Raw genomic sequence first — 11,180 nt, 5'->3', positions numbered from 1 at the left:
TTTTCGTAAAATATTGTAAAGAAAGGTGTACATTACAGGCGGTTTTTGATTGCTGTCCGCTAAACCATAAAATGCTCGAAACTCGTGACAAATACTAGGGTTTCTCAAATACAAAACTGAGCATAATTTATCTAAGTTTTTCTTTTTTCTTTTATGCTTTTATGCACCTGTGTCCATCACCGCCCCCCTGGATCAACGCAGCGCCCACGCGCCAGTTTAGGAATCACTGTTCTAAACAAATTGTCTAAAGTCCCCATCAACAGGTGTGCTGCTAAAAAAAAGTTACGCGGTGATAAATGTCAAAGAAAACAATTCTTTGCAAATATCTCGTCACAGATTATTCCAACAGCAAACACCAATTATAAAATTTGCAACAAAAAAAATCTTTATAATAATTTCCGTAGGATTAGTCGTTTTGAAATTTACAAGAAATTTTCTTGGTGTATATTTTTTTTCCAAGAACTTTATACAGGGTGTCCCAAAACAGGCGTGCCAAAGTGTCGGTAAGTTGTCAATAAGGGTCCCTGCAGCTTGAGAAAAATATTTAAAAAAATTCATTATCATATTCAGAGTTTTCTAAGAGTAAATTTCTAAGAGTAAATTTGGCAACATGATACATAAAAATATTGTACCCACGTACACATTTCTTTTGTTTCCATAGAAATTAGAAGGAACAATGAAGGAGCAAAATTCGACATTTAAAAAGTCAAAAGCCAAATTTTGAAGCATTTCAAAATGAATTATAGTATTAGAGATTACTGTGACATGTACCAAATACTTGGTGCTGCTAACGGCAATTTGAGATTAGCCCAAAGGATGTACCAGCAACGTTATCCTAATCGACGACAACCCTGTCGAGTTACGTTCCAAAGATTGGATCAGCGCGTAAGAGAGACTGGAAGGATAGATTTGGGAGAAAATCACGATAGTGGGAGACCAAGAACCACAAGAACCCCTCAACTTGAAGAAGTTGTTCTTGATCAGGTTGAAGAATTTCCAAATAAAAGCATTCGCCAAATTGCTCGAGAACTAGAAGTCAATTCTAGCTTAGTAGGAAGAATCTTGAGGACGGAGAGATTGTACCCTTATCATTACACACGAGCTCAAGCTCTGGAACCTGACGATTATAATCGAAGGTTGAATTATTGCAACTGGATAATGAATCAACAGAATCAAAATCCTGAATTTAGTGTACGTAATGTGTTATGGACTGATGAAGCAACATTTACGCGAGAAGGAGTTTTCAATTATCATAATCATCATTACTGGTCCATTGAAAACCCTCATGTGTTCAGAGCAAGTAAACACCAGCAGAAGTTTTCAGTTAATATGTGGGCCGGAATTTTAGGAAATCGCTTGGTCGGTCCTTTCATTCTTCCAAATCGACTAAATCACCAAAATTTTTTAGAATTCCTAAATAACGATCTCCATCTTTTTTTCGATGATTTACCTCTAGATATTTTGCGCCAAATGTGGTTCCAGTTGGACGGTGCACCAACTCACCATGCCGGTCCAGTGCGTGAATGGCTAAATACAAATTTTCCTCAAAAATGGATCGGCAGAGCAGGTCCTGTTTATTGGCCGGCCCGATCGCCAGATCTCAATTCATTGGATTTTTTCTTTTGGGGACATGCGAAGCAAATGGTTTATGCCACTGTGCCAGAAAGCAGGGAAGAACTCTTGGAAAGAATCACAATGGCTGCTAATGCAGTAACGCCCGAGATGTTAGAAGATGTTCAGTTAAATAAAATTAGAAGAGTGAATAGGTGTCTTCAAGCCAATGGTCGAAACTTTGAACATTTGTTTTAAACCTTCTAAAATTGAATGTTTTTTTAATGCATTTTTACATAATAAATCTCAAAAGAAACTATTTTTAAAATGGTAGAGGTAATTCTCAAAGACTAACAATAAGTATTTCTTGTTTTATTACGCTTCGTTTCGAAACCTTAACCATTTTCAACAATGAAAAATTTTATTATCAATGTAAAACGAGAAATACATTCACTGACGAATAGACAATGCACAGTAATAGTGACTGAAGTGATATAATAATAACGCAATAAATAAATATTGAAATTTTACTAGAACGCTGGAAAACACCAAAGGTTCCGATCCACGATGACATAGTTTTATGAGATTATTGTTTCATGAGAGCAAAATGTCCGTAAAATGTTCATTTGGATGCTATTTCACTATGAACTCCAGGATTCCCACCACTCAGAACAAAACCAGATTTTGAAGGGCTACATAAGACCAGTCAGAGCTTCATGTTATCGCTTTTACCTCTGCCAAATTCAGATACAAATCGCTCGTGGCAAAGCACTTTCCTTTTCTATTTCAGAACAGCAAATACCGCAAATTTTGGTGAAGGAAAACATTGACAGCTCTTATTGACATACACAACATTGACTTCTATTAACAATGAAAATTTTAATTGTTATGGTTACGACGTGGAGTGGTAATGCAATGTTGTCAAATGATTTTTCAGGTGAAATCGACACTTAAATCTTCTGAAAGTACAAGAAACAATGTAATAAATTACGCTCAAAAGCATCTTATATCATCCAAAGGTCTTAACAGAACCCAATGCATAGCTCTAATAATTTCAAACATAAAAATAAAAGTGTTCAAATGTTGTCTTTTGGAGCCCTGTATCTTAAAAACTACAACAGATTGAATTTTTTTAACACTTTTCTCGGGTTTTTTGAACCTTCACCACCAACGTAGTAATAATTTGGCACGCCTGTTTTGGGACACCCTGTATAGTTTCTAATATTAGTTTATTGTCCAATTATTATGCATTTTTAATATTTTTTTTACAAATATGATACGTTCTTTAAACTTTAATTTGATTTGTCAAATTTTGGCAAATGATAGTTATTACTCCCTCTGTCCTGAAATAAGTGTCCGATTTTGATTTTTCTTTTGAATTAAAGTTTTGTTAAGAAAGATTTGAAAACAACTATCACTGCCAGTTACATCCATACTTAATGTGACAGTACGTGCAATTTTGCTAGTTGTTGTTGACTTTTTCTACCCGTAATAAATAATTCATTTGTTCGTCATTTAAACTGAAAAATTAAAACACGGGTATAAAGAAAATATGGAAACTGCAAACGAAAATTTAAGGAATTTGACGAAGAAAAAACTTGTGTTCTGAAGTACATTTTTTAATCAAGAATGCTAAAAATTCAATTGTTCAATGATTTTCTATTAGCAGTGTGTTTATAAGTGATATATTTTGTTGAGTTGTTAATTGTAACAGAAATACAGTTTTTTTTTTAAAGTGGACACTTATTTTCGAACAGATAAAAAGTTCAAATTGGACACTTATTTTCGAACAGAGGGAGTATTACTTATTATAGTCGGAATTTTGTAACTTTGGTTTAACCCCGCCCACATGGACAAATGACGATTTGAATTTGTCGAATCAAGAAATGGCTAGCCTTCTTTACCCAACATAATCAAAAATTTGACAACTTTAGTGTCACACTTATCAAAAAGATTTGCAGTTTTGCGGGAATTCAATTAATCGTTAAATCTTCGTCGATTGTGTGGATATTTCTACCCCGGCTTTGGGCAAATATCAATGAACTGTCAAAATGTTGTAGAGTAAATTGGCCCATAAGGTAGGCGGAGTTAAACCAAAGTTATAAAATTCTGACTATAAAAATTAAAAATTATATTTATACCTACACTTTTTTTCTTTCTTAACTTTTTGTCAAATATTTTGGTATCTAGAGTGGCAAGTTAAAATGTATTTTGTGTTGCAGTTGGAGCTCGTTAGGGTCCCATTATTATGAGATTTATCTTGTATAAGAAATAGTATTTCCCGCATCTTAAGATAATTTATTTTGTGGTTAACTAAATGAACTAGGCGGACATAAACATACAGAGTAAACCCGAATAAAGTGCAAAGATTATAAGGACAATGTCAGACACCGCTGTAGATAATGATTTATAAAAAAAAACAATCGAAATTCGAATGGGGCAAAACCCCTCCGAATTACCTGTTATTCGACGTTTATGGTACTGAATTTAACCACTGTTTTCCAAAGAGTGCAAAAACCGTTCGCTTAACTTTCGCTTAATTACAGATTTTAAAAGCTCTCAACTGTTTTGTAAGGTGACTTTTTCCGACTCGCTTTGGACCCAACTGAAATTTGAATTAGAAACGAAATAATAAAACCTAAACTTATTATAAAAAAGTTTATTATAAAAAATGACCAAATGCCTTTCAGTGGGCAATCCATAATTTCATCACGCGTAAATTTAAGTTCACCCGTAAAAAAACACTTTTTATAACTTTAGGTTTATTACAACACTTTCGAAGAAACCACTGGCAAAGATTAAAAACAAATCTAACTCAAATTAATCCAAATTTGAACAGTTTGGCACAGTAAAACCCACATTTTTTTGCCACTATTATTGCTGAACTGAGGGGAACTCCGATAAAGGCGTTTTAAATTAAAATCTTTGCACTTGATTCGGGTTTACCTTGTATGTTGAAAATTTGTTTTCGTGTTGGTTGCCCAGCGCATCCACCATTTTTAACATCTCACATAGCGTTATGAATTTATCTACCAAATATTACTTATTTACAATAAATAACAATCAGCACAATTTGAGAGGTATAAGTTAACGACTTATTATAGATTCATGACCCCATTTTTATTTAAGTCAAGAAAACACACAAATGACAAGAACGAAGTAAAATAAACAAACGTATTTACATCTCTTGATCACATTCAGCTGATAATAATATCGATGTGTTGTTTTAAAAAGGAAAACACAGATAAAATTAGGATGAAGATGGACAACACTAAAATATGCAGACAAAATTCAGTTTGATCTTTTTTATTAGATAATAAGAACACTGTTGGTAAAATTTTTGCTTTATGCATTTTATACAAAGTAAATGAGGTGTGATACTTTAAATTTGGAAAAAACTTAGAAGCTTCTATTGTAAGTATCACCGCAATGAATATTTTAAATTGTAAAATGTGTTATCAAAAATACATTTTATTCCCAAACATTAAATTTCGTCAAAAAATGCTGACGCGCGTTTCGATAGCAATCATCAAAGCGATGAATAACCTAAAAACTAACAAATAATTCGTCTTTACATATTAAAAGGGTGTCGACCAGTCCCCTTTGGCGTAGGTAAAAGGGAGTTGAGGGAGGAGAAGAGGATGGGGCCGTTGTCTGAGTTCATTATTACATTTTTGTTTCTAAATATTTCTAGACTTTTATAAATGTCTAGAAATTTACAATTATTTACATTTTTTATTAAACAAAGACAACTTTCATCGATGTGGTGGTCATTGTCAAAAACATGTTGGGCAACGTTTGATTTTTCGTACCTTCCAAATTTGAGATGAGCTTCATGCTCTTTAAACCTTTTTAAAATTGACCTTCTTGTTTGCCCAATATATTTCTGATCACAATCTTTATTTAATTTCATAAATCCCCGACTTTTCTGTTGTTTCTACTTGGTCTTTAGGATTACCTAGAAGACTTTGGAGGCTTGGACTTAAAGTAAAAACTACTTTGAGATCTAAAGCCTGGAAAATTCTTTCCAGTCTCTTTGTCACTGAAGGTGAGTAAGGGATTGTTACAAAAGAAGTCTTTTCAGGTGTTTTCTAAAAAGTACAACATTTATTGACCAATTTAAATTTAATTTAAAATTTGGTGTTTGAGAATAAAATGTATTTTTGATAATTTTTGCCAACACCAAGAATTGATCCAATAAATTTCTTTGGTGTAAAATGTGTTGTTAATTTTTTGAAGTATTGATTGACACAATAAAAAACAATTTAATAAAGCAATGAATTATACGAAAATTTGTTATTTTATCCAAAAGTTTGCATCTCTTAGTCAACGGATGACAAAATTTCTATAGCACATCAAAATGCGGGGTGTTATAGTTTTCTTTTCAGGTCGAATAGAATGAAGACGGTGTACTTAAACTGATTACAAGTCCAGAACACAAACAAGGAAATTTGTTAGTTAACAATCGTTTTGTGCCGTAATTTTTAGATAATTTATCGACTTTTGTTAGATTTCAGGCATATTCCCGCCGAGTGCTCGAATTCTACTCGTTGAATCTGCGTAAAAAAAAGTATATTCGTGATGGAATCCGCACCCTAAAACTGCTATAAGTTTAAAACGCTATTTTTGATTTTGATCATCACTACATTAAAACACACTTTTTATCAGTGTTCAGTGTTACTGCGCCGCGGTCAATTAGAACCTTTACAATTTCATTGTGTCCCTTTGAACGGGCAATCTTAAGCGGCGTGGACCCAGCTTTTGTTGCTTGGTTTATATTGGCCTCGTGATCAAGCAGCGTGTTTACTGCGTCGAGATGTCCGTTTTGGCAAGCTAGATAAAGTGGCGTGAAACCTCTATTGTCCGCTTGATTTATCCTAGCGCCACGTTCAAGTAGCACGTTTATTATTTCTCCGTGTCCCTTTGAACAAGCAGCGCAAAGTGGCGTGAAACCAACTTTGGACGTTTGGTTTATGTTGGCATTGTGGTCAAGCAGCATGTTTACAGTGTCACGATGTCCGTTCTGGCAAGCTACATAAAGTGGCGTTGAACCATTATTGGCGGTTTGATTTACCGCAGCGTTACGAGCAAGCAGCACGTTTACAATATCTTTGTGTCCTCTAGAACTTGCAATGCCGAGCGGCATGGAACCATCTTTGGCCCCGTGGTTTATGTTGGCATCATGGTTAAGCAGCATGGTTACAGTGTCAAGATGTCCGTTTTGGCAAGCCACGTAAAGTGGCGTGGAACCATAAAAGCCCACTTGATTTACGTTAGCACCACGATGAAGTAGCACGTTTACAATTTTTTTAGATCCTTTCAAACTTGTAGCGTAGAGCGGTGTGGAACCTGCTTTGGATGCTTTGTTTATGTTGGCACCATGGTCAAGCAACAAGTTTACAGTTTCAAAATGTTCTCTTTGGGAAGCCACGTAAAGTGGTGTGAAACCTTTACTTGTCGCTTGATTTACATTAGCACCGCATCTGAGTAACTCTTTTGCAACATCTGTAATTCCGTTAGCGCATGCTAGATACAGTGGAGTGGCTCCATTGTTTATAGCTACATTGATATCAGCACCAACCAACAACAAGAGTTTAACAACATTAAGATGTTTGCAATCAATTGCTATAATAATTAAAGTGCAATTGTAGATATTTCGCATGTTAATTAAATGTTTATAATTATGAATCAGCAGTTCAAAAGCTTCTAGATATCCGAATCTTGCTGAATAATAAAAAATATTGCTCACGTAATTGACATTTAGATTTGAAATTGCATTTTGCTTTCGTCTTAGTTTAATCTCGGCTACTAAACTTAATGATTCTTGCGCATAATCGAGCGGAGTCATTTTAAATAAGTCGTCAGTTTCCGTTGAATTACATTTGTCCAATAAGAAGTTAAGTAGTTCAGAATATTCTTGAGTTTCCCCTGAAATTGTGAAACGATAATTATGATCTATGATATACTTATCAAATGACTTTTTTACGTTAAAATGTGGATGTCGCTGTCCCCAAGAACAAATCAAATGCAATACACAACGACCACCGTTATCTTTGCACGTTGGAATATCACACTCATATTTTTTTATTAGCTCTAAATTCTTATACAAAACAGCAATATGAGGTGGAGAGTCTTTTGCCAAAATTAAATCAAAAAAGAAACGGATGTTGCTGTATTTTTCCTCAAACAAGATTTCTTTTAAACAATGTTTTTTATCGCAATTCTCTAACAAATACGTGGCCACCAAATATTCAGCAAACGAAATATGTGTAAAAATGGCAACATTGTTTTGATTTCCCACTATCAAACCGATGAGAATATCAGTTTCAGTAATCTTTATCGTTTCGGTATCCACTTCAAACCGTTTTACTACTTTGCTAGGGAGAAGTAGTTTTAAAGCAGCTTTTACATGTCTCTGCAGAGTTTGTTCTTTTAAAGCCTCATATTGTTGTTTTACATTAAAGTTGGTTTCGTAGTTCACACCCAGTTTGACTTTATAGTACACCTTAAATTTTTCTTCTACAAAATACTGATATAAATTACTCAGTGAAAACCCACCGCGGAATAAATCAACTTCATTGTTGTTTTTTATCAATTCAGTCATCATAAATAATAGCAATGGAACTCCCAAAATATTGTTTTTTTCAACGAGCGCGACCGAAGTTTGAATTTGTTCGTTAAAAGCCGCAATTGTTTCAAAAGAAGTAGTGGTTATTAAACGATCGCGAATGTACATTTGTTGCTCTTCTCTATCAAATCGTGTCAGATTTCTAGAAAGAACGTTAAATTTAAGTTCTAATGACTTTTGTAAATGCGTACGAGAGGTAATCCATTGAGCCCAACTTTTTTCAGAAAATTTTAGAATTAGATCACCGACAGTTCCGACTTTCGCAGTCTCAATTTCATCAAGCGCATCCCAAACATAGACGACATTTCCCTTCTCAGCAAACAGTTTCAAAAGCTCTTGATCACGAGAGCCAAAATTCTTACTTTTTTCGCGTGTTATGAATTCAAAAAAAGCAGTTGCGGTAGCTTCTGTTTTCTGAAAAAATGAAAAAATGTCTTCAGGTAGTATGACAATTGTCCAGATTTCCGAAGGAGTTTGATTTTTAAGACTTTTCATTAATTCTGATTTTCCCATGCCTGGTTCACCTACTATGTAATTTATGTTATTTTCCGGTTTTTGGGACCAGAAGGTCTCCTCCTTTAAGCGATTAGTTAAGAGTTTGTAATTCTGCAATTGATTGATGTCACCTTTGCTTCGAATCCACTCTAAATTTTCATCGTTTAACAACCTGAAATGGTGACAGGTTTGTACTTTTATATTTTTTTGAGATAGGTTTTCAAATTCCGAAAAGCTCCGTGTAGTTTCAGAAACATAAATTACTGATTTTAAATCAGAATTTTCCGACTCTGAATCGTCGTCATCTTTTGATTCAATTTTCACAAAGTTCTGACGCTTAAATCTACTTTTTAAACTGTTGATGTTGGCGACGTTATCAATTAAAATTACAGTTTCTTCGTCAGTCTTTTCTAAATATTCAGAGTCTATAATGTGGCGAAATAAATACCTGTTGACATACGGAAAACTAAAACTTTCTTTTGGACCACCTATTTTTAAAGGATTATTTAACATCTCCACTAAATCGTCACTTTGTATTAAGCTTGGCAACTTTTTATACTCATTACACAATTTTTGCAAACTAACATCTGCTTTACCTTGGACTGAACACTTAAAGATTGCCGTTAATTCATTATAAATTTCAGGATGGTCCTGAATATCAGACAAATTGTGAAAAATTTTGACTTGTTTAGACAACTTCTTTATTTCAATTTCTCCACATAAAAAAATATAATTTTTTTCGGGACATAACTCAATTGCTTTATACACAGCGTCGTCCGCTTCTACAACCAATGGACATCTACCTTGTAACCAAAAGATTTGGTTTAACGTTGTTGAATTTGAGTCGTCCAAACTTAGCTGATATTTACTTGCTATTGTACTGATCTCTTTGCGATTGTTTAAAGAGTTTTTAACAACACCCCACATTTCTTTTAACTTTTCAAACATTTTTTCATTTAAGGGAACCACGTTAAAAAGAGAAAAAGCTTTTTCTAACGCCAGAGTTTTCTCATTTTCTAAATTAAAACACAAAGGTTTCATTTTTGAAGACAAAAGTTGTAAGACGAGTACATGCGTCATCCAATTTTTGTCGAGTTTGTGTTTTCGACCTTCAATCTTTGACCATTCTGTTATAAATTTAATGTAACTCTCTGCAACTTGTTCTGTGGCATTAAATGATTTACTGAATGCTTCGAGTAAACTCTTCTTAACGTTGTTAACATTATCTTGGTTGGCATAAAGATAAAACTTTTGGAAAAATTGTTGGTACTTTTCGACATTACTAGATTTGTCAGAGCCGTACGAACCTTCAACAATAAAAAATTGATAAGCGTGTTCTACTTTACTAAATATTTTTAGTGTGTCATCTAATAAAATTTCTTTGACGCCAACTTTAAACTCTAGGCTCTCAAGTTCGAACTCCGAAGTTTTCTTAGTTATATCAAATGTAAGATTGGTGTACAATACATATTTGTCGCACCGCTCGCTAATTTCCTGAACGGAATCACAATATTTTATAATACTAAAATCGTCTTTTTTTCCCCGCAGTTGTTCCAACTTTAAGTTACCTCTGTCATTATGCTTCAACTGAATTGCGATAACTTCAGCAGTTTTCTTTGATTCGACTTTGATGACGATATCGTCGAAGGCACCGAACCTCTCGTCGTTGGATGACAGAGTGAAGTTGCTCACTTGTTGGTTAGTGACTAACTTCACTACGAAGTCTGCGACGTTTAGATTTTCATAATCCGTGCCTTTGTTGGTGGTGCCTCGTCTTTTGCGGAAAGTCTGAAAAAATGCAAAACATGTTTGTGTTTAGGTTTAGGTAGAAATTAAAGAAACTAAAACGTACGATGAATTTGGTTCTTCAACTTTATACTTACGACACCCTCAGTTAAACAGCAACACGTTGAATCATAAAAATAAGATAAGAATTGCACTAAACAAAAATTGGAAAAATTGCGAATCTAATTTTTCACAAGCAGTTTAAACATTGAGTAACAGAGTTCTTATCTATTGATTGCAGTATAGAGATTATGGGTTTCCTTCGTGTTTAACAAGTTTGGTTTCATCTTGATTTAAAAAGAAAACGAAAGCAAGGAATTCTTCTGTAATTTTGTCCTTTACACATAATTTAATAGAAAATTGAAGAAGTTTTAGAACTTACCTCAGACTTAGCATTACCAGAAGCATAAGTTTTGGTTACATTTGGTTGCGACATCTATAAATGAAGCCATACATATTTCAATTTACAACATTATAAAGATAGTTTTACCTTTTTTTAACAAGTTAACTCTGAATACGTATCTGTACTAGAGATTTCAAAAACAATTGCCGACAGCGAATTGTTTTTATCAACATGTATCATTTTCTCATATGTACTTTTGATAAGAAGTTATCACAGTTTGTACCTTACCGAAACATTTTTTTACTGATACAGTTTTCTATAAAATAATAAATTGAAATTTTTTATAAATGGGATTCGATGTAGATACATAGTTATTTT

General features: G+C 33.8%; 1 protein-coding gene across 1 annotated transcript; it reads right to left on the bottom strand.

Annotated features, from left to right (window-relative positions):
• Positions 1-4,963: 4,963 nt before the first annotated feature.
• Positions 4,964-10,988, bottom strand: LOC148180307 (uncharacterized). The gene is made up of 3 exons (XM_088049531.1): positions 10,950-10,988; positions 10,842-10,895; positions 4,964-10,462 (listed from the first exon to the last, which is right to left on the bottom strand). The coding sequence occupies exons 2-3, from the start codon at positions 10,893-10,895 to the stop codon at positions 6,194-6,196; spliced, it is 4,323 nt and encodes a 1,440-aa protein (XP_087905657.1). The 5' UTR covers positions 10,950-10,988; the 3' UTR covers positions 4,964-6,193.
• Positions 10,989-11,180: the final 192 nt, after the last annotated feature.

Source organism: Gnatocerus cornutus, chromosome 1 (assembly GCF_029298725.1).
Source record: "Gnatocerus cornutus isolate USDA-ARS CGAHR chromosome 1, icGnaCorn1.1, whole genome shotgun sequence".
NCBI lineage: Eukaryota > Metazoa > Arthropoda > Insecta > Coleoptera > Tenebrionidae > Gnatocerus > Gnatocerus cornutus.
This window is presented reverse-complemented; position numbering and strand designations above follow the sequence as displayed.